Here is a 23,001-nt window from a genome sequence, read left to right on the forward strand (position 1 = left end):
GGAGATTTCCCTGCTTCCAAGGCAGAGCCACTCAAGAATCAACCACTGTTTAATGTAACAATAAATTACATCTGTACAATCAAGGTTTTACAAATACATCCAAAAGTTAATATCAAAATAGACCTTTTAGAACTTTGCCAGTCATCTCTTGTCTCAGTACAAATACACATGAAGAGGTAGCGTTAGAAAGGCCTTGGAGAATGGCTCTTGGAAAGTTTCATGGGCTTTAGGCAGTTCTGGAGAGCAACCAGCAGCGCAGTGAGAGATGTCACCTGCAGGGCAGGGATGACCAGCCCCACCCTGGCGGGAGGAGGTGGCAAGAGAAGGATGATGAATTTCCCAAAGAGCACTGCCAGCAGGTTTCCACTGTGTGAAGATTAAGCAGGCATTTTAACAAAGGAAAAACATCCCTTTCCTCTGGAAAGGGGTCCAGGACAAACACACCTGCAGGAGGGGGTGTGTGTGGGGTTTGCTTTGTTTTTAAAAACAATGAGCATCCATCTGTCCCCATTGCCCCTCCTCAGTCCTTCATTCCCAGCCTTGTCCTCGGCCCCTTTCCATCTTCCAGAGCCCCCCATGGGACACAACAGACTCAGTTATCTCACTTGTCACTTCTAAAGTACCAGCAAAACAAACACCAGGGTTTTCCTATGGGCCCATCAACAGCACTCAGAGCATCCCAGCCCCCCTCTGCATCCCAGCCCAGCCGTGGTTTTCCTGGGTATCCATGGATATCCTCCCTCGAGACAGAGCATTCTACTGGTGGGTGGTTTGCAGCAGAAATTCGACATTTAATGTCCACAGGTAACCAGGGTTTTTTCCTTCAACTCAACACAAACCAGCACCGTTGACAACAGAAGGCAGGTGTTTTGGCTCCTCCAGTGCTTCCCTCTCCTCCCCTGGGGGGTCAGAGTTCACCTGGGTGAGGCCAAGGCAGGGCTGAGCCCCCCAGCTCCAGGTCACAGCCCGGAGGTGTCACAGCCCGGAGGTGTCACAGCCCAGGGGTGTCACAGCCCAGGGGTGTCACAGCCAGCCCCTGCTCTTGGCCTCCCTGTGCACTGACACCTGGCACTGCTCCAGGGTCTGCTCCAGCTGTGCCAGCTGGCAGCAACCAACTTCCAACCTTTCCCTAGGGAAGAGACAACAGTTAGGACACAGTGGACCCATTGCACAGACTGGAATCTTTCCAAATATTCTTTGAAAAGAAAGGTTTTCAAGAAGGAAATCTCCATAAAGCTCAGTGTGCAGCGACTTTCACATGAATTCCTTACAACAGCCACCCCCCAGCTGCAGCAGGCTCACTTTCCCTGGGTCAGGTGAAGGTGGAAGAATCAGTCACTTACATCCTCCAGCTTTCTGGACGCATTGGGGATTCTGGAAGGTCCCATTCAAACCATCTTTCATACTTGCATACACTGTATTTACACCCAGAACGATTCTCTTGCCTACACCCTTTTACACCTTTCCCTCAGAAGAGGATCCAAACCTGATCTCTTGTAAACATTCCATAACTTTGGATTCCAAGAGATTATTTCTCAAAATATCATTTAAAAGCTACTCCTCAAAAAAAGAGGAAAAACCCCATCCCTGAATTCCCCAAGTGCAGCTTGAGCCAGACCAGTCTCCTAAATATTTTTTTTTTCTACTCCGCTGAGCACAAATTTCCACACATTCTTTTCTTTCTGCCTGTGTTGATGCAGGTCTAGAGCCAACAGCCAGAACTGCTTTTATCACTTGGATCAACTCCTTTTAATCCATCCATGTGGTGGGCTGACCCCAGTGCCCACCAAAGCCACTGTCACCACCTTCCTCAGCTGGACAGGGGAGGAGAATGTAACAAAAGGCTGCTGGGTCGGGATCAGGATGGGGCAGACTCAGCAGCCACCACCGTGACTCAGGAGAATCACCTTAATGAATTCCCAAGCACATCACAGCAGGAGAGAGAGAAATCAACCCAAATCTCCAAACTGCTCCCTTCTTCCTGGGCCCAACTTCACCCGATTCCCTGCTCCCCATTCCCTCCCCTCCCAGCAGTGCAGGGAGATGTGAATGGGGGTTGTGGTGTCTCTGCTGCTCCTCCCTGCTCAGGAAATAAAATCAATCCCCACTCATTTTCCCTGTACCTCTCCTGCAAAGGGGGTTTTGTATTTACCCAAGTGATTTCTCTCAGGGGACCTTGGTTAATCCCTGTTAAGATGCATGCTCAATCCATGCTAATCCATGTTAAAATGCTGCCTCAACCCTCCCCTGTATGCTCAGGCAATGCCTTACCTATACAGCTCCTGGGAAACACACCCATAAAGCTCCTCAGCAGTGAATTTCAGACTGTTATTCACCTAAAACAACGAATGAATACAGCAATTTATCAAATATCACATACCCAATAGGTATGTATGTATGTGTACATATGTACATCAGTATAACATACAGGTGTTGTATCACCTAACAGCTCTCAGGTTGAGAGAGTACATTAAAGAAGTCATCCTGTGTGCTGTAAAATCAAATATTACAATCTGCAGCTTCATTTTCTAACCATTTCTGCACAAATCTGAAAAGACCTTATACATCCCCCTCCTTAATTTACCCAGTAGTTACATACACACATGTATACACACACACACGTGTATATGTACACACACTCCTCTCAAAGATACATCACATCAGTTCCAAAAACAGACGCACAGGCCCCAACCCCAGATATATTTTCCTGTATAGGACAGCACTGAAAGCCTCTGAAATATGTAATACTCTAAACAGAAAAATGTTCTACTGAAAACATTCCTTTCAAGGCTTTTTACTCCAACAGAGACTCGTTCCCACCAAAGAAGTGCTCAGAAAGTCACACAAAGAACTGGTAGAAATCTGAGTACATTTGGCAGGTGCCAACCAAAAATGTATCTTTATGTTTCAACATCTCATAAATAAGGGCAAAGAAACAAAACAGAAGTGGAAACAGAGTGATGAGACACAATCTCAGAGCTCCTGGAAATAAAAACTGTGAGTGAAGTGACTGAACACTCCAAAAAACCTCCTACCTCGTGCCTTATGAGGAAGTTATAGAGGGTCCAAATATCTTGGAAACTGCTGGTTGGGCTCAAAATTCTGAAAGAGAAAAGTTTGCGGGTTTTTTTTAAAGCAAGCCTAAAAGGTTTCTGTGAAAGGGTTAAAAAAATAGTCAGAAATGCTCCAATGGGGAAAAAAAAAAATCTAATTTTTTTTTAAACAAAAAGGAAATTACGAACTTTGAAGAATTTTTCCTTTCCCTCCTTTAAAAGAATTAAAGAGCTCATTATTTCTGTGAGGACTTTCTCCAGAGGCTTTCCCTCATTAAAAATGCAAGCCATGTTTTTACGGATTCTTCCCTGAGGAGGGAAGAAACCCAGCAATAATTAGAAGCCTTTTGTTGCCCATCAGCAAAGTCCTGCTGGACTCATATGAAGCCACACACGACACCCAGCTTTGCCACAGCAGCTCCAGCTTTAACTCCTTTCCTCCAAACTCCCATTCCCTTCCCTTTTTTTTCCACTTCTAATAATAATTCCCACCCAGTATTACCCAGGGACAATGGGATGTGGCAGCTGCAGGGATGTGGCTTTACAAAGAGCCTCGAGGGACACCCTTTCCTAAATCTGATCCAATAAGGAAGTGGGTTTTCTCCCCAAATTAATTATCCTCATCTACTTAAGCAGCTACAATTCAGTTCCACCCCAGTGGAACTCCATTTGCATTTCCCAGGAAAAGCAGAACCCTCCTAGATGCTGCAAAATTTACCTCAAAATCCACACGAAAACACACAGAACACTTTATATATATGAAGAAATACTGACAAAATTCTACCTCTGAAGGTCTAAGTAGGTAAATAATCATTATGACAATGACCAAGTTTGGAAAAAAATCACCATTTTTTGAGAAGTTCTATTTACTTTCCCATGGGAAAGTGCTCAAACTCTCCCCTCCCTCCCCTTGCAAGCTGTAAGCCTTTATAAGTGAATTAATTGGGAACTGAAAAACTGGAAAACTAAGGGAGTAAGTTGAAAATCCAGTTAAAAGACACTATACTTAAAGCAGGCTGGAAGACCATGACACAGCACAGGATTTATTGGAATTGAGGAGTTCAGTGCTTATTTCCATTGTGATTTTACATAGGAATTATCACCAAGTGCCTGTGGATACCTGCTACAAAATGAGGGTCAAATGTTGTTCTGGGACCAGAAAGGACAAGGGAGTCACACTTACTGATTTTATCTCGTTGGCCACGGAGCTTCCCAAACCACTCCAGATGTTTCGTCCCTCCTGTCCTGTCACTCATCTGATGCCAAACTCATGCACAAAGTGTAAGGTATTTCAAAAGATGGACAGGAAATAGCTCAGGATGTGATTCCTTACTTGTGCAAATAGATTTGGGAAAAATCTCTTTGGAAAGGATCAGAAAATGAACTTATCAAATAGAAGGGGGAACCTGTTCGGAAATTCAGGGATTTTTCCCACAGCAAAGCCAAGCTCATGCTTTCTTCTACTGTTAAGTGCCTCAGCTGCCCCTGTGTCCACGCAGGGCTTTCCAAGCTCAGGAAGTTGGCTTTTACAACACCCTTTCAGTTCAGCCTTCCTGCTTTTTAGGCTGCTCTGAAGGCAACAAGGCTAAGCAGCTGCCACAGCATCCCTTCTGCCCTGCTCCCGCTCCCAGCTCCCTGTTCCAGCTCCCTGTTCCAGCTCCCAGCTCCCTGTTCCAGCTCCCAGCTCCCTGTTCCAGCTCCCAGCTCCCTGTTCCACCTCCCAGCTCCCTGTTCCACCTCCCAGCTCCCTGTTCCCTGTTCCAGCTCCCTGTTCCAGCTCCCAGCTACCTGTTCCAGCTCCCTGTTCCAGCTCCCAGCTCCCTGCTCCAGCTCCCAGCTCCCTGCTCCAGCTCCCAGCTCCCTGTTCCAGCTCCCAGCTCCAGCTCCCTGCTCCAGCTCCCAGCTCCCTGTTCCAGCTCCCAGTTCCCTGCTCCAGCTCCAGCTCCCAGTTCCAGCTCCCCCTGCAGCGCTACAGACTGGGCACAGAGTGGCTGGAGCAGAGCACAGAGCAGAAAGGGACCTGGGGGTGCTGATCGACAGGAGGCTGAACATGAGCCAGCAGTGTGCCCAGGTGGCCAAGAAGGCCAATGGATCCTGGCCTGCATCAAGAACAGTGTGGCCAGCAGGAGCAGGGAAGTGATCCTTCCCCTGTACTCTGCATTGGTGAGGCCACACCTTGAGTATTGTGTTCAGCTCTGGGCCCCTCAGTTCAGGAAGGATATTGAGGTGCTGGAGCGGGTCCAGAGAAGAGCAACGAGGCTGGTAAAGGGACTTGAGCACAAGTCCTGTGAGGAGAGGCTGAGGGAGCTGGGGTTGTTTAGTCTGGAGAAGAGAAGGCTTAGAGGTGACCTCATCACTCTCTTCAACTACCTGAAGGGAGGTTATAGCCACGTGGGGGTTGGTCTCTTCTCCCAGGCAACCAACAATAGGACAAGAGGACATGGGCTCAAGCTCTGCCAGGGGAGGTTTAGGTTAGATGTTAGGAAGAAATTCTTTACAGAGAGGGTAATCAGGCATTGGAACAGCCTACCCAGAGAGGTGGTGGATTCACCATCCCTGGAGGTTTTTAAACAGAGATTGGATGTGGCCCTTAGTGCCATGATATAGTAACTGGAGTTGGATCAGGGGTTGGACTTGATGATCTTGGAGGTCTTTTCCAACCCAATCTATTCTATGATTCTCCCTGCTCCAGCTCCAGCTCCCAGCTCCCTGCTCCAGCTCCCTGTTCCAGCTCCCAGCTCCCTGCTCCAGCTCCCTGCTCCAGCTCCCAGCTCCCTGCTCCAGCTCCCAGCTCCCTGTTCCAGCTCTGCTTAACTTTCTTTCTTTCCGGCACAAATCCCCGCCCTGGCAGCCTGAGGGAAGGACGACAATTCCCTCACGAGACACCAAGAGGAAACAATCTCAGCTTCTTTGATAAAGAGAAAACAGTTTCTCTACATCTGTAGAACTATATAAATTAAAGTGCACAACCAGTTTTAAGTATTTAATCCTAACATTCAGTGATCACTCCTGACACAGGAACATCCCCCCCTGCACTGCTGAGATCTTAAAAAATTACACTTCTGATTTATGGAGCCCTTGTCTAAACCAGTGTTTTCCAAGTCACTGGGTGTATGAGAGAAATTCCATTTAGATAAAATACTAGAAAGCAGAATTCAGGTTCCTTGCTGCAGCGAGCAGGACAAATATTTTTACAGCTGATACTATATTAGTATAAACATTTCTGAGGGTTGTATCTAAGAGGACGTGCTGTAAGTTGTGAGGGGTTTTAAAGTTGGCACAGGAACAAAACAATTATTTCTTAGCCAACAGATGAAAAAAAAATCCAACTAGAAAAAACTCTATCAATTCACAAAAGCTGAATTTTCTTTCTTTTCAAAGAACAAGGATTTCTTATCTCAAAGGAACACAGCAGGAAACATGAAGGCATGTAAAATTTCTCCCTAAACCTTGGAATCAGATCGAATCAGCCAAGGGAAAATGTCAATTATTTTAAAGGTTTAAGAGGCCTTAAATTAAGTCCCTTAATTAACTGGTTCCAAATAATACCCTACTCAAACACAAATACAAACATTCAGAAATACTATTTAAAAACGTGTCATGGTCTCACAATTTTACCTGACTTAAATTTCAGAAGTTTAATAACCTTTCTTCATGATTAGTAATGACATATAGTTGCTAACCATAGCAATTATTGCCTCAGTTTTAGAGCTGAAGTACTGTCAGACATTTCTAGCATGCAGAATTCTGCAATTTAAACTCCATTCTACTCCCAGTGCTGTCAGAGGAAGAAGCCAAGATAAAATTAAAAATCCCCAAGTTACAAGAAAAGGGTAAGATGCAAAAAGCTGTTAATTTGACATCTTCCACTAAACAGCCTTTTTTGTTTGGTGTTTGGGTTTTTTTTCTTTTTAATATCTGTATTTGTCAATAACACATTCTGGTCACCAGGCTTGACCAGCTGCAGTAGTGCCACTCATGGAGTCATTTTTTTTATGACTAAGGGCATCTCCCACACATTTATCTCAACACGTGTCATCCATTTTTCCCATTGTTTTGGACAATCTGAAAATCTAAACTTTCAATGCAGCTGAACTTTCAGTATAATTTGTGAGACTTCCAAACTTTCACAAGGTGGTTTCCTATCTTTGCTCTGGGCAGCAAGGACCTGAAGGGAACAAAGAATCCATTTGCATTTTAGCACTAAAAGCTCCAAATATTCAACCTAGAGTTTTTTCACTACTTTTCCTGCAATCATGTAATTTAACTGTAAGTCACTGAAAGGCATTTTTTCAGAAATCAGGGACAGTAAATACACTCCAAGGTCAGTTTTAGAGCAAAATGGAAGTGGGAAGGTTCTCACTTTCCAGTGGAAGGTGTCCCTGCCCAGGGCAGGGGGTGGGACGAGAGGAGCTTTAAGGTCCCTTTCCACCCAAACCACTCTGGGATTCTATGAAAACTTCTCATGTTTTGCCTTAATTCCTGTATAAACCTGCAGTGAGTCATAAATCTGATTTCTGGCACTTTGAAGACCCACTCAGAAGTCTCCAAGGACCTTAATTCCCTGCACTCCACCCCATACCACCACAGCCCTTCCTGCACTGTCCCCATTCCTTGCTCCACAATGCCACCTACTGCAGACCTGCCCAGCAGGGCAGGCACATCCAAAGGGAAGCCTCCAGGAACACTGTCCATTCCAAGCATCATCCTCTGTGTTTCAGGTTTTATTTTTACACAGCTCTCCCATAAGGGAACTGTGGGAGGTGAGGAGCTGTCACTGAAGTGGAACATTTTGTAATGAAACACCATAATCCCATTAAATCTCATCCACCACGTCTGTAAACTGATACCACAGGATTTCTTGCAAAACTTTGGGATTGGAATGAAAAAGGCAAACTTTAGCAGTAACTTGCTGAATTAAAACAATTTTCTTAGAGAAACAAACCCACCAGCAATAAAATGAACCTGTTAGTATAAAGTTGCTCCATCTCACATTTCTACCCATATTTTCTGCTTCTACTTTCATAATATTTAGATCATTTATCTTTGAGAGACAATTCTTTGAATGGATTTATACTGCACTGCTGTAAAAAAAAAGGATTAAGTCAATTCATTATTCCTCCCGAAACTTCCATTTTATTGTTCTGCACTCTTTGAAAAAGGGGGGAGGAATGGCCTCCCACTGACAGAGTAGTTTTAGATGGGATATTGGGAAGGAATTGTTCCCTGGGAGGGTGGGCAGGCCCTGGCACAGGGTGCCCAGAGAAGCTGTGGCTGCCCCTGGATCCCTGGGAGTGTCCCAGGCCAGGCTGGACGGGGCTTGGAGCAACCTGGGCTGGTGGAAGGTGTCCCTGCCCATGGCAGGGGGTGGCACTGGATGGGCTTTAAGGTCCCTTCCCGCTCAAACCATCCTGGAATTGTGTGATTCCATGAAGGCAGAGGGAATATGATCCTTCCTAAATGGAGAATGCTGATCCTTGTGGCATGGGTTTTGACTCCTGAAGAAAACTCTGGAATTGGGAACAGCAAAGCCCCCAAACTTTGTGTCCTTCACAACACTGGAGATTTGCCCCCATTCCATGGGGCCTTGCATTTGGAAAGCCAATGACTCTGAATTATTCAAAGTTGCTCTCATGAGAGCTGATGTAATAATCATGTCCCAGCTCCAGTTACACTGAGCAGAACTCGCTCAGCATCAAATATGGAAAAACAAACCCCAGGACTCTATTCCCATGGAAGAGAAAATTCACTGCAAGAGATCTGTCTGCAACAGTTTCATGTTCTTTTGCTACCAAGAAATGGTTCTGTGCAGCCTTGACACAAGATTTCTACTGGGAATCACATAACCAAGCATACAGAACTCAAGTGTGGTTTGGTATTGAAACATTTCAGTGACTTTTAGGACTTCAGGTGACTGTTACTCACTTTTCTGCCCCAGCTGAAATGCTCACCTACTAATTCCTTCCTGGATATCCTTCACTGCTGCCAACAGCTTTTGCAGGCCTAAAAAAGCTTCCTCAAACGAAGACTTTGCAGCCATAGTCACTGCACTGGGGTCCAACTTCTGGAATATTTCAATACTAAAATGAAAAAGAAACCAAGAAGAGACAGAGGAAAGTAGTTAATATGAAGCCTCAGAGTTCAGAGAAACTCAGTATCTGTTGTGTGTATTGTATTTTGTCTATTAAAAAACTAGGTCAAATATAAATTTATACTAAACCCATGTTGTCTACAACAGTCTCAGAAGAAATGGCAGTGCAGACATGGAGTGACCACTGCTGATGAGGTAAGTCTTTAACAGACCTCCAGAAATGGAGTTCTTTGGGCTACACTGACTCAGAGGCCCTCCTTGGAAAAGGCAACAAATCCAGACTGTATCCAAAAATATGGCATCCCAACGAGTTTCCAGCAGATTTTTCCAAAATAACCACAATAAAAGCAATGGTAAAACACCCAGATGGAAAAGGGGTTAATTTCCTGCAATTCTGAGTTTACATGAGAAAGGAAATTCATCACTAGACTCTGCAGTTGGATTTTATAAAGTGAAAGATTTTGCTTAACAAGAAAATGTTTTCTATTTCAAATTGATTAAAGACTAAAAATAAGGTAAAGACTTTTGTACAACTCCACTGGATTTGGAAGGAAATACCCCCAAGAAATCTTGGAGCTTGAACGCCTCCTCTTACGGATAAATATGAGATTTCCACGAATGTCTCACATTTGTGGGGTTTTCAGCAACATTTTCCAAGGCATTTTATTTCAGCTGCTGCCCACAAGAGCAGCAGAAGGACATAACAATTTGCATGCTCCCAACTTCTTTGTGTGACAGGTTGTGTGCTTTTTCTGTGGGTTTTTTGGGGTTGATTTTGATTAATTATCAATAGGGTTTTTTCTAAAATAGTGAAGGAAAAAAGCTCAATTTTTAAGTGTGCTTGTTTGAAAATTATTTAAGGTTCTGTAGACATTCTGAGCTCCCTTAGCTTTACCTGAACAGGTTCATTGTGTTCCAAACACCCTCAAGGACCGACCAGATTTCCTGGTGCCTGCTTTCCTGAGCCACATGAAAGCTTGGATGTAACTCTTTTTCTTCAGAGTTTGGCAGATTGGGTGTCGTGGCTTCCATTTTTTCAGCATTTTCTGAAAGAACCATGATGTCTTCTGATAAATCCTGTTCACTGTCTGCCCTCACCTTATAAAACAGTTCAGCAAACAAATAATGAATGTATTTGGTTCCTAACTTAAGAAAACTAGAACACTTCTACACACTTCTAACAGGTTTTTTTAAAGCAGTGCTCAAAAAGCAAGGCTGAATTGTGCTAGACATGTTGATTACATCTCTGCATCCAAAACATCTCTCAATGGGTTGGGTTGGGAGGGACCTTAAAGCCCACCCAGTTCCACCCCTGCCCTGGGCAGGGACACCTTCCACCAGCCCAGGTTGCTCCAAGAGCCCTGTCCAGCCTGGCCTTGGACATTTCCAGGGATCCAGGGGCAACCACAGCTTCTCTGGGCACCCTGTGCCAGGGCCTGCCCACCCTCACAAGGAGGAATTTCTGCCCAAGGTTTTCAGGCGGAGGTCGTTTCTCATGGCACAGAACTGCAGGGTATGGGCTGACATGCTGAAGTCACAGCACAGATCATTCTTCTCATTGACCTTCCTCTCCCTTTCAGCTCTCTCCAAAGCCACAGAGAACTCTTTACAGCTATGCTGACCTGTATTCTTCCCCACACACAGAAATATTTCAAGTCATCAGTGCTCTCTACTCCAGTTTTTAGGACACTACATACACAACTAACAGTAACCACAAACCAGGACACTGAAATTCCTTCCACAGCAGCTCAGAGACAAGCTGGGTGTGAGGATAAACTTGTCAGTGCCAGGACAACCCCCAGTAACCACCACAAACCACAGGAGACTCCTTTCTTCATGTGTAGTACCAGGGAAAGCTGAAATGACACGACTAAGAGCAGTAGTGTGGGACTCATAGTGTGGAATTCCTTCTTCAGAAGGAGAAACAGCAATTTTAATCTTTAGTGCCCATCAGCTACAAATGCAACAGAAAACTAAAGACAAAAAAAATGTTTTTCAGTCACCCTCCCAATACTAACACAGATAATGGGGGGGAAAAGGAGTCTCCCAAACATCTACATACTGGCAGATATTCACCACATTAAAATCAAAGTTAAAGTTGATGTCTTATTTAAAGACACCAGCAACAACATTTCCTGCAAAACTTAGGGCAAATTAGGGGAATAATTAAGAAACCTAAGCCAGGTTTGAATTATGATCATGGAACAACTCGGAGATGAGGTGAACAAGCACTGGAGCTCCTCTTACCTCTCCCAGCCTGTCACACAGTTTAGTCACTGCAGCATAAGCCTGGGGTAGGACACCGTTGTAGTCTGACCTGGAGCTGAAAGCATGGAGGAGTTTTTTGGATTCCTGGAGCAAGACACGCACTGATGAGGAGTCCAACGGTTTATCTGATATTTAGACATCAATATAAGAAAAAAAACCAAACCTGTTAGGAGTCATCAGTCTTGGCAGGCAAATTTAATACTCAAATATCCCACGAGAGGCAGAACCATGGAATCCCAGAATGTCCTGAGCTGGAAGGGACCCACAGGACCATCCAGTCCAATTCCTGGCCCTGCACAGACACCCCAACAATCCCCCCTGTCCCTCAGAGCGTTGTCCAAACCCTCCTGCAGCTCTGGCAGCCTTGGGGCTGTGCCCACTGCCCTGGGGAGCCTGTTCAGTGCCAACCACCCTCTGGGTGAGTTTAACAGGTATATCTGTTAAAATCAAATCTTAAAGATATCTTAAAACAAGTCAGAGGTTTGTGGGGTTTTCTTGTTGGCCTTTTTTGAAAACAAATCTCCCTGTCCTCATCTACCACATCAAGTGTCCTTTGCTCCCCCGTAATTTCTTTGGCAAATTTGTAGATTATTTGCCCACATAACATGGGGGCAAAGGAGGGAGAAGGATTATTTGCTTTTTCAAAATAGTTGGTGACCATTAATACACCTAGTCTGTAACTATAACCAGAACAGTGAGGCTTTTTACAAGTTTACAGTTAACATTCTCAGGGATTTTTACCTGTACAAAGGTGCTTAGAGAGACACTCAACAGTTGAAAGTAAGCTCCTTGGCACCACATAACCAAAAACAGACATCCAGTGTTTTTTGTAACACTTCAGTAGGTTTACCAATGTCCACGGCGGCTTCAGATACAGGATCTGAAAGAGAATATGTTACAATTCAAAGGCTGGTTTTTATTTACACCTATTTCCATGCATTTCACAACTGCTCTGTTCTCTCTGTTCTCCAATAATGGATGATTTGTGATTGCTGAAGTGGAATTTCAGTGATTTCTCAAAAATAAGATTTTATTCACATGTAACAAGTTTACCTATTAAATAAAGATTTGATTCAGCAGCATGGGTTGAATAGTGATGCTCATGTACAATGTCCAATCACTCCCACGATCTTTGGTTCCTCTTTCCTCAAAAAACAAAATCCAAATACTCCTGGGTTATCTCAAAGTGATTTAAATGTGTTACTCGTGCACAAAAGCCAGAACAACTGTAAATATGCCTTTGATTTTCTAGTATTGCTAAAAAATAGAAATAAACATTGTTGACTACATACAAATGAAGTAACATATGTGTATTGCAAAAAAATAAAATGTATTCATTACAAGTGAAACCAGAGTCTGAAGAGATGTCAACAGATATTAACTAAGTTAAACAGAAGTGACCAAAAGCTTAACTGTCACCCCGTGAATTTCCGGGGATTTTTTAAAGCCACAGAGGCTTATCCGCATGAAATTTAAACTTCTAACTCACCCCCATCAGCTGTGAAATGGAATCTAAACCAAAGCATGGACAATTTAAAGTGCCTTGTTCTTGTGCATGTTTTCTGTTCAAAATACTTTTGAAAGAGCGTTTGCAGGTTCTCATGAACACCCCTGTAATTCTGTATCCGCCCTGTAATCAGTTGAGCTGTGAACAATTTTATCCACAAGGTATCTCAAAACATCTGTTCCGGTGGGAAGAGCCCCAGTATCTCACAGAATGTGATGGAAGGGCTTCTTGCAGGACATAATTACAATGCAGTGATTTACCCAGACTCGAAAAATCGGAAATAAATAGAAATTTAATGCAACTAATAAAAAGAATTCTGAAAATTCACACTGAGCAGCCAGCATCTCTGCCACTGCATTATTAAAATTCTGTTAAAATACTGCACAGTCATTACTGGTCAAATAGAATAACCTTGCTATAAAATGAAATATTAGAAATGAACCCTGAGTTGTCCACAGTCAGTGAACTGGATGACTGAGGTGTTTGGCTTAGCACAGGTATTAATATCATTAAAATATCAAGGACATTCAAACCTCTTAATTCTTGAAATATCAAGGAAGATGATTTAAAAACCCACCTCCATCCACAGGTTTCCGAATGCAAGTTTCATCTCAGTCTCCAGAATACAAGACAAAGCTTCTCCTAAGTTCTTCTCAAGGTGTGGAAGCACATTTGGGAATTGTGCAGTAAAACCAGCATCACTTCCTTGTGTCTTCTCAAATGCTGTATCTGCCAAACCAATGATACAAAAGGTATTTATTGCAACTGTTTCTATATCTCATTTGTATTGATAATACACAGAGAACTCATCCTCATAAATAAAGACAAACTGCACTTTATATAAATATAATAAATTTTATATTTATTTATATATGTTTATAAAGCAGCTACACCTCAGCAGGCTTCAAGTATTTCTAGTTATATCCACTTGTACTGTGGGCATTTTTAATTATGAGCTACTAACCACAAAGATTAATTTCCCCGGGGCATTACTCATTTGTGATATTACTCCACATTTCCTTTTTCCTTAAGTAACTTAGATTACGTACAGCCAGCGGGATTATCACCGAGTTTAAGATGATCACTCCTTAATATTGCAAACTTTGAAAAAATGAAAGACCTCTTTCAGTCCTGAACGGTTCAGGGCAATTTTTAAATGACTCTAAACACAGGAAACTGGTGCTGTGTTTTTTTTCTATGAAACAGAAATACATCATACTTGAATTTCCTAGAACTTCGAGACAGATGCTTTAAAAAAGGTCTCAAATGTTCAGAAATCCATGTACCTTTCAAAACAACAGATCTGCCCCAAACAAAAAACATTCCTATGGATCCAAAGTATAGGAAAACTGCAGTCAGCGTAGGAACCGTTCCATTCAAACTCACCACGTCTGGGCTGCTGTTCACCACAGCTCTGGTGCCTGTTCACATGCACGTTCTGCAGAGCAGTGACCAAATCAGCTTTGCAGAATGCCTTGACCTCACTCACAATGGCTTTATTACACAGATTTTTATCATCTCTAGGAGAGGACAGAATTAACTGCTGACATAAAAGCAACACACGGAGCAAAAGGTACATCTGGAAAACTGGTTTTGTGAACTTCGTTGTGTATGATTTTTTTTTTCCTCAAGCAATTAGAAGCAGATCAGAAAATTAAACTAGAAAATGAAGTAAAGCATCTATTCTGAAAAGAAATTAGAAACATACTGAAAAGTGTTTAAGGTTCTAGGTTTAAGAAAACAGCTCTAAATACTGCAGCAATGATGCCTGGTTCCAGTGACCTCAGAGAGCAAACAAGGCAACAAGACAGTACTCTTACTTGATTGCTACAATTAATTCTCATTTTTGAGACCCTTTTCTACTGTTCTATGGTCCAAATCACTATCCCAGAAGCTGCCCCGAGGTTCTGCTCCAGCAGAACCACTACAAAGATCCAGGACAAAGTTGGATGTTAGTGTTTTCTCAAAAATTCTCATTGCTTATATTGAGAGGATAAAGGGATTTTTGGATGAAAAGCACTTCTGAAGCCACTTCTTTGCCGGAACCTAAAATCACCACCAATACTGTGACTGAAATGGTATTTTCAGCAGCCACTCCTGCCAATTTAAACAAACTAACTGGTGCCCAGTGTGTTAACCTCACTTACTGGAACTAGGCAGGAACTGGTTCTAGCAGAGACCAGAGCAAGTTGTTACAGTAGAGCCCTCAAAAACCCCATTCACCTGTTTCTATCACATTAAAATCAATACTCAGAAGTCAGCTGTTATCTTCACAAAACAGGAACAGCAGCAAATCCATGTCCAGCTTCTCCCTAAGATTAACCCCTTGTTTGCTTCTGCCCACCTGGCTGGGAACAGTGATGAAGTATCTTAATCATTAGTACAAACATTTTTTCTGTTTTGTAACTTCAGTAATATATATGAGAAACCAGGCTAAAATCTGAGAAAGCTACACTTTACAAGTTTTAAAATTGAATATGGAGTAAACTTAATTCTGCTTCAGGCCTGTCATGAAGGTGATTACATCTACAATCTTCACAGTTTATGATATCCCTCTATTCTCAGACAGATTGTCCTTCAAAGAGCTCTGCTGCAGAACAGCTCTTCTTTTTGCCAACAGTGCATCTGGCACGAGACCTAAACCCACGCAGGGACTCACGTGCAGAGGATGACAACAGCCTCAGGGAAGAGGCTCTGGTACTGCAGGCAGCACTGCAGGACACGGTCGTCATTGTTCTCATCGCTCAGCCCATCTGCAAAGCCAGGGTGAGAAACCGTTCAGTGCAGTTATGGGATTGTTTGTAAATGTAATACCCCCCCAAAACAGGACAGAGAAGTGTAAAGTGCCACTGAGGAAGACCTGACCAAAGAACACTGAACACAGCACTAACACTAATGAGGGGTCTGCACAGGCCAGCCCTGGTGGTGCTCGGAAGGCTGCTGTCACCTATTAGCTAATTGTAATTAGCAAACTGCAGGGTGAAGACTCCATTAGACACAAATTGTAGAGCCAAGGTTCCCACTGGGTGAACTCCAAGGATTCAGTACCAAACACCAATTGATTGCACATATATTACATATTTTTTGGGAAGCCAGCTGCATGGACTGCCCCCACAGCTTGGAATCCTGGTTTTTGAGACACTTGTAGATGAACTGGACTGCAGGGATCGCTTTGTCCCGGACATGCTGCAACATCTTCCCCTTCTTCAAATTGTCCAGCTCTTGTAGGACGACCCAGGGAATTATTAAAGCAAGTCTGTCAACACCTGGAAGGAAAGAAACAAACCACAACCAAGAGATGATATTTTGAAGCGCCACACAAACTACTACAGAGACCTTTTCATTCAAACATTGTATCTATGCAAGTTCACACGTTTTGCCAGTAGCTTTCATAATCCTTGCTCAAGAGAATCTGGCCTTTAAAAAAGAACTGAAAAGGCCAAGTTCCCTCTTTCTAACCTAACCTCAAACTGGCACTACACCGATTACATGGAAGAATGACAATATTAGGCAAACAAAAGGAAGACACAAATTTAATCAACAGAACACTCTGACAACAGTGTGTGGCAACATTATAAAGTATATTTGCAAGCAATTACCTTGTCACACACTTGCTGTAAGATGACACGGCAGCTGAAATAACAGGCTGCAAACACCTGGATGACCACAACAGTCACTGAGCCAAAACAAGCACCCCAACATGGAGCCACGGCTTGCTCCAGTTGCCAACCAGCATTCCTAAGCCAGGAAGAGGAGTATGGATATTGCACCAGGGGTTTATTGGTGTGTAAGTATGGCCTGAACTTGGTCCACTCACAACAAACACTTCAACTGTTTTCTTTCTCATTCACATTATGAGATGTAATTTTGAAAAAATACATTAATAACCATCTGCTTTGTCAGGAATCTGTGACCTTCTCAACGTGGTGGTTCTGGTGCAGGACCAGAAACCGGGAGCTGCAATGTTCTAAAAAGGCATCCCAGTGTACAAGGCAACGCTGTTCCCAAAATGGGAAGTGAAATACAGTCTTACACTCTCCTGAAAACTACTCCAGAGTAAAGTTATGGTTAAAGCCACTTTCCAGGTGGCTGGAATGAGTGTGTTCATGAGCTGAATCAAAGCATCCTAAGCATTCTGCTGGATTCCAAATATACCTGCCAAGAACTGACATGCACAACCCTAACCCTGCTAACATTAAATTACCAAAAGCTTCCCAATATATTAGAGCCAAATGTTAAAGCCAGGATCTGCATCCTAGATTCCTGAGAAACTGCTCAATTCTGTGACCTTTACCAAACAGCAACACAGCACTGACTCACTTCTTACAGGATTTTAAATGTTCTTAGATTTCTAGAAAAAGAAATGGTAAAAGGAGAATAGAAAACACAATTATCACTGGTAATGGATTAAATGCTTAAATTATGTTCTTAGATAGGGTAAGACTTATTTAGCTCCAAGAATCCAAGCACATTCCTGGGAACGTCTGCCATGACTCTGTGCAGGTAGGGAAGGATAAGCACAGTAGGTTCTACTTCCATGGCTGGACATCCCCTGAGGGGCCGCTTGTCTGGGCTCCCAGAACCAGCCTTCTGCCGCTGCACGAAACCTGCTGCCCTTTTCAGGAGCCCAGCTTTGCTTTTCTCCAGGCGGCTCCAAGTTGTTACAACACCTGTTTTTCCTTACAATGGATTCACATACCTGGTATATCCTCAGACTTCAGGGATCTGACAAACTCAAGGTGACTAATCATGATGTTTGTGTCAATCACCACCAGTATGTTCAGACCAGAAGTAAAAGCCTCTGAGGGAAAAGAAGAGAAAAAAGAGAAACCAAAGCAGCAGTGAAATAATCAGTTGTGTACTGCCTACTCAGACCATCAGCCAACTGCAATTACTAGCTGCAAGTAGAGAGCAAAGAGCACCATGACATACCAGCAGAAATATTTAAATCCTGCTCTGGAAGATCAATGTCCATGCTTGTAAGTTCTCCACAAGCCTGTACTACAGACAGAGCCATCCTCTTCTCCACACGGGCAACGTGCAAGTCTTCAACTATCTGCATCTACAGGGAAAAAATGGGCTTGGATGCAATCCACTGGAAGGAAGCACTTCATAATTGTCCCCCAAAAAGATCCTTTTGCGTTAATGCTGTTAAAACTGGCTCAAAATGATGTATGAAAACCATTAGGTTGTTACAAGAGATGTAAAACCACGAGAACTTCTGCACATGCTCCGCTGGAGGCATCGAAAATATGTCCTGGAAAGAAGATTTATGGCCTTTCTAGCTGGTACCCAAAAACTCTGTTCCATTTTTTGCTACATAAACTGCAAGTTTCCTCACAGGTACTTATTAAAAACAGTCCTTCTCCCAGCTAAAAAGTTAGAGGATGGAAAATGAGACAGCTGGAATATGTGAGCAACTATGAGGGCCCCTTGCAGATAACAGAAAGACAACCTTTATCTCAGAAAGTTCCTGATTAGCAGCACTTCAGCAAGTTTGTTTAGCATCTGAAATAAATACTCCAGATTTTTGAAAGGCGGATCATAAGCCAACAATGCCAAATACCAGGAAAGGTCATGGGATTGTCCAGCTACACAACCTCAGTGCCTCTGCTTTTTAATACAACTCAGAAGTGTCAAACGAAAGCATTACCAACCTCTTGGTCTGTTTCTGGGCTCCGAGTGTCTTGAAGGGCTGGAAAGTCTTCAAAGTTCTGCAGGAAGGATTAAAAACACCCTCACAACACCACAAAACATCAAGGAAGACTGAGGAACAAGTGATCCCCATGTCAGGAGTTCCAGGACAGAGCTGTGCAGTGTTAAACAAGTCCATCACTCACCTTTTGGACAGGCACAGGCTTTCTGACCTCACCTTCCTGGTAGGACTCAGACGTGCACGGCCCCCCCAAATCCAAGAACAAGTAGGAATAAAAGTAGAACAATCAGACTTTTACAGTCCTTTTTAAAGGACATTGAATATTCCCAAGTGAATTGAAAAGGGAACATAAATTTTATGTTTTTTAGCATCTACAGTACCATTTCAGTAGAGCCCTCTTTTGAAAAAAATAACAGTGGATTACAAAGCAACTTCCACCTGAACATTAAACTCCCACTTTTTGGGGTTGAAGGTGCTTGAACAGGCTGCCCAGAGAGGTCGTTGGAGTCTCCATCCTTTGTCCTGCACAACCTGCTCTGGCTGACCCTGCTTGAGCATGGGGTCTGTGATTCCAGGATTTTGCAGGTAATTACTACCTCTGCATACACACAAAAGGCCCACGCTACCGTAGCATTAACTGAAATCCCAAAAAATTCTGGGCATGTTACACAAGAGCAACAACAAAGAGAGTCACCCGATGCTCAAGATCTAACTTGTGTTTGGCTCTGCACCTCGGCCTGAACTCACAAATGAACCCCTCATAGCCAAACGCGAAGTTCTGCAGCAAAAGTACCAATTTAACCCAAGAGCCACTCCAAGCTCTCCTGGCATCACTCTGCCAGCAAGTCTGGCAGCAAGTTTTCATTGCTTCAAGTCCATTCACCTAAAAAATGATACAATCATGTCAACTCAGAGAAAAACTCTTGTTGATTTATACCTAAATGGAAGTATTGCACACCCTCAGCAGCAGAGCAAAGCTGTGAAAGCGTCTGCAGACACAACCCAAATATGCAAGACCTTTAGTCTTCTGCTCTGTTTAACCATTTAGCAGAGGAACGTGTTATCAGGGTTTACACTGGGATCACAAAAATCCCCCTAGTTAAGCCATGAAACATGGTTGAATTCTGGAGGGAGCCAGTCTGATTATGTAAAACTCTGCCACTCAGGAACCAGCCCCAAACATCTACCTGCAGAATACAAACAACTGGGTTCTCGTTACCTGCTTAAAACATACTTGTGTGGCTTCAAAGTCCCTCTCTTCAGTCCCTGAACATCCAGAAGGTTCAGGAGGAGAACCAGCAACGTGCTTTTTCCACTTACGGGAGTCCCATCGTGAAGGTGTCTCGGCTGAAGAGTCTGTTGATCTGTGTTTACTCATGTGTCTCTTTTTCACAGGCAACTCCTTATATTCTTCTTTCTCCTCTTCTTCCCAAAGGCCAGATAGTACATGCGACTCCTTAGTGACCGGTCTGCCACCGCACTCTGTCCCCACAGAGGTGCCGGGTGGCTTCTTTGGAATTCTGCCATCCTCGCTCCGCTTTTTTGAGCTGTCTGCCTTTTTATGTGGCACTTCGGATACTGACGACTTAAACTTCTCTATCATGGCTTGTTCTGCTTTTAGCTTGAGCTTGCAGAGTTCAGCTTTCTCTCTCTTCTTCTTCAGGGCCTTCTCCCTCTGAAGTTCAAAGGTGTACCAGAGCCTTTTCTCTGTTCCCTCGGAGCGACTTCGTTCCTTGTTCACAGTCACTGCGTCAGGAGTGCAGCTGATTTTTCCATGTTTAATTTCTTTGGGTTTAAATTGGATAACTATTTTCTTTTGCTTTTCAGGTTGAACTGAAGAATTGTTTGGAGTTTTGCTTCTATTTGGAGATTTTCCTTGGGATCTTTCATCAGCATCATGAGAAACAGTAAAACTTTGGTGTCGCTTCTTCTTGTCTTGCCCATCTTTCTCTGGTTTGGATCTACAGAAGCATCACAACAAAAGCAACATAATTTAGCTCAGTTAATGCAAAAGAGCAACAAAAAAGGCACCTACATTTGATTTAGGAAGTTAGAGCTAAGTATTTATGACCACCAGTCTGGTCTGCTCTGAAATGTGACTTGCAGCATCATCTGTCCTTTAAAATAGTTTGACGTAGCATTTTTAGGCTTTACATTTCTCCACTGTAAAGTTATTCCAGCTTCCAAAAAATGTTCTGCATTCGGCATCTGCCAGTTTGAGAGACCCTACAAAGCTGAGTTTCTTCTGATCACACAGGTAAGTTTTAACAGCAGTTTAATGATAAAGGAGGTGTGTCACCCTGAAAGGTCAGCTTGCTCACAGAGTCAAAACCCACACTGCTTTGAAACTGTTCATCCTGCACTGACTGGAGAACTTGGAAAAGGAACAAGTGATGGGAATACAGTAACATCCTACAGAAATTATGAATGATAGAAGAAGGTTTCCTAGTCAGTTTTCCTAAGAGCAGAGAAAATACTCAGTAATTATTATTTACTTTACACTAGATTTAAAATATCCAAAGACCAGTTAAAATACTCTGTTTTATTTAATGAAAGGTTGAAAAATTCTTCAATTCAGCATTAAAAAAGTCTGTGATTGTTACATTTTTAAGTAGTTCCATTTAATGGAACAGGAACACAGAGGCACGAATTTACCTCTGGAGTTCTGTCTCTCCTTTCATAGTGTTCTTGTAAGATCTTGTGTCTTCAGTAGTCTGAAAGAAAAAAAAATTCATGGGCTTATAGAGGGAACTGCAGTTAAAATAAAACACACTTTCATAAGAAAGTGTGCACTATTAGAGGTTTCTCATCCTTTTGCTGTTAAATAGGTTGGCTTCTCACTGTTGCTTCTGCTGGCCAATGTCGGCATAAAGCAATATTTAATGATTTAATATTTAATGCTGCCTCTAATTGAAATCAGGCAACACTTAGAACTGTATTCTTCCAATTGGTAGATGCATCAGCAATGGCAATAAGCTACAGCAGGAGGTTTTAAGCCAGGTGTTTACCCTTTGTACTACAGGAGTAAAAAAAACAAACAACAAACACCTTAGAATAAGTTAATGTTAAAAACCAAATTGAATAATCACAAGGAATTCAGGAGGAAAAAAAAAAACAGGTACAAATATTTGGCTTTCAACAACATTTTCTATAAAACATGTCTAATATGAATAACTGAGTTTATAAGGTCATAACACCCTGCTCATTTATTAACACTTCCAAAAAAAATTTTGATAAGACAATTAAAAGCTCTCTTATTTCAAATATTCCCTGCAAAATCCAAGGGGAAAAAAGAACATTGCAAGAAATGACCAGAAAGATGATCACCCCTGCAGCACCTGCATTTTATGAGTGATTCAGTGAAAGCTCACTCACTAGATACAAGTACATACCAGATTATGCTGAGAATTTTGGTCATTAATTTATGTGTCAGTGCTTAGAAGGAAATACTTGAAGAGTCACTCATCAAAATGCTGCAAAAAGTACAACTTTTCATCAGAAAATAAAAGCGTATGATCCAAGATACAGAACAACCCCAGAAAACAGCAATGCTTTTGGTAACAGTTCTAAGCTCAACTTTCCTCAGCCAGGAAGATACACTAAAATAAAAAAGCCTCTTGTTTTCTGATGACTACACTACTCACAGCCCTGGTGAAAAACATAAGCTACATAAACATAAGTTATATACATAAACACAAATATAAGTTCTCTGACCAACTCAAGCCTTCTGCTGCTCTTTATGACCCTATATTTAAATTGGATTCATTCTTCTATCATAAGGCTCCTAAACAATTCATGTTTTTCTCTTGAACACAGGGGATCAAATTAAGATAATAACAGTAATAATATTTTGGCTCCTACATTCTCATCCTGGCCATCCAAACAGTCTTCCTTTCCAGTTAATTTCTTCAGTTTCTTTCTAGACATCTTCAAAGCCTAAGAAAAGAGAGTGCTGCCATTATTATTTGTGTCAAGTTCTTAGTTCCAGCTAATATAAAAATAAATGTTAACTGCACAGAGAAAAAAATACTCAAATACCCGTCTTTTGTTTTCTCATTACAGAGCCACAGCAGATCGCGACAGGGTTAATCATTCACATCTAAGGGAACTTCAGAGCAGCAAAGGATGGTAATTAACTCTCCAGCTGCTCCAGAGACACCCACTTTGTACCAGCAAACAAACAGAGACAAACATCCTTTAACCTTTAGTCGTATAACCAAGTTTTAAGCCCATTAGCCATCGGCAGGGGCTGCGTCCAGGGGCTCCAGTCACCGTGCCTAGAGGTGTTCAGGAAAGCCCGGCCGTGGCACTCGGTGCTCTGCGCTTGTTCTGACAAGGTGGGGATCGGGCACAGGGTGGACTCCATGGTCTCAGGGGTCTCTTCCAACTCAACCGATTCTGCGAGGCAGTTCCAATCGTGTAACGC

At 42.8% G+C, this 23,001-nt stretch overlaps 1 protein-coding gene across 5 annotated transcripts; it reads right to left on the reverse strand.

The window, feature by feature from the left end:
• Nucleotides 1–31: 31 nt before the first annotated feature.
• SWT1 (SWT1, RNA endoribonuclease homolog) lies at nt 32–22,511 on the reverse strand. Of its 5 annotated transcripts, none has more exons than XM_027899842.1 (18): nt 22,437–22,511; nt 21,231–21,289; nt 19,795–20,536; nt 18,764–18,831; nt 18,577–18,637; nt 17,852–17,981; nt 17,619–17,720; nt 15,997–16,185; nt 15,579–15,672; nt 14,309–14,439; nt 13,497–13,648; nt 12,154–12,292; nt 11,392–11,537; nt 10,040–10,242; nt 9,005–9,133; nt 3,036–3,102; nt 2,272–2,336; nt 32–1,129 (listed from the first exon to the last, which is right to left on the reverse strand). In XM_027899842.1, the coding sequence occupies exons 1-18, from the start codon at nt 22,500–22,502 to the stop codon at nt 1,024–1,026; spliced, it is 2,649 nt and encodes an 882-aa protein (XP_027755643.1). In that variant the 5' UTR covers nt 22,503–22,511; the 3' UTR covers nt 32–1,023. The 5 variants fall into 5 exon arrangements, with proteins under 5 accessions (XP_027755643.1, XP_027755644.1, XP_027755642.1 ...); XM_027899843.1 differs by having other exon boundaries at nt 11,392–11,513; nt 14,306–14,439; XM_027899841.1 differs by having other exon boundaries at nt 14,306–14,439.
• Between the last annotated feature and the right edge of the window lie 490 nt (nt 22,512–23,001).

The sequence above is a fragment of the Empidonax traillii genome, unplaced genomic scaffold (assembly GCF_003031625.1).
Source record: "Empidonax traillii isolate 1590-97213 ecotype Southwest subspecies unplaced genomic scaffold, ASM303162v1 scaffold691:size399616, whole genome shotgun sequence".
NCBI classification, from domain to species: Eukaryota; Metazoa; Chordata; class Aves; order Passeriformes; family Tyrannidae; genus Empidonax; species Empidonax traillii.

What these genes read in the sequence shown, in the direction of transcription:
- SWT1 (XM_027899841.1), bottom strand. Translation starts at nt 22,502, where the DNA reads ATGTCTAGAAAGAAACTGAAGAAATTAACTGGAAAGGAAGACTGTTTG. An exon ending in GCTGGCTTCCCAAAAAATAT is followed by an intron (nt 15,673 to 15,996) that starts GTAATATATGTG and finishes CTGGCTTTGCAG; the next exon opens with ATGGGCTGAGCGATGAGAAC. An exon ending in TGTGTGACAGGCTGGGAGAG is followed by an intron (nt 10,243 to 11,391) that starts GTAAGAGGAGCT and finishes CTGTTTTATAAG; the next exon opens with GTGAGGGCAGACAGTGAACA.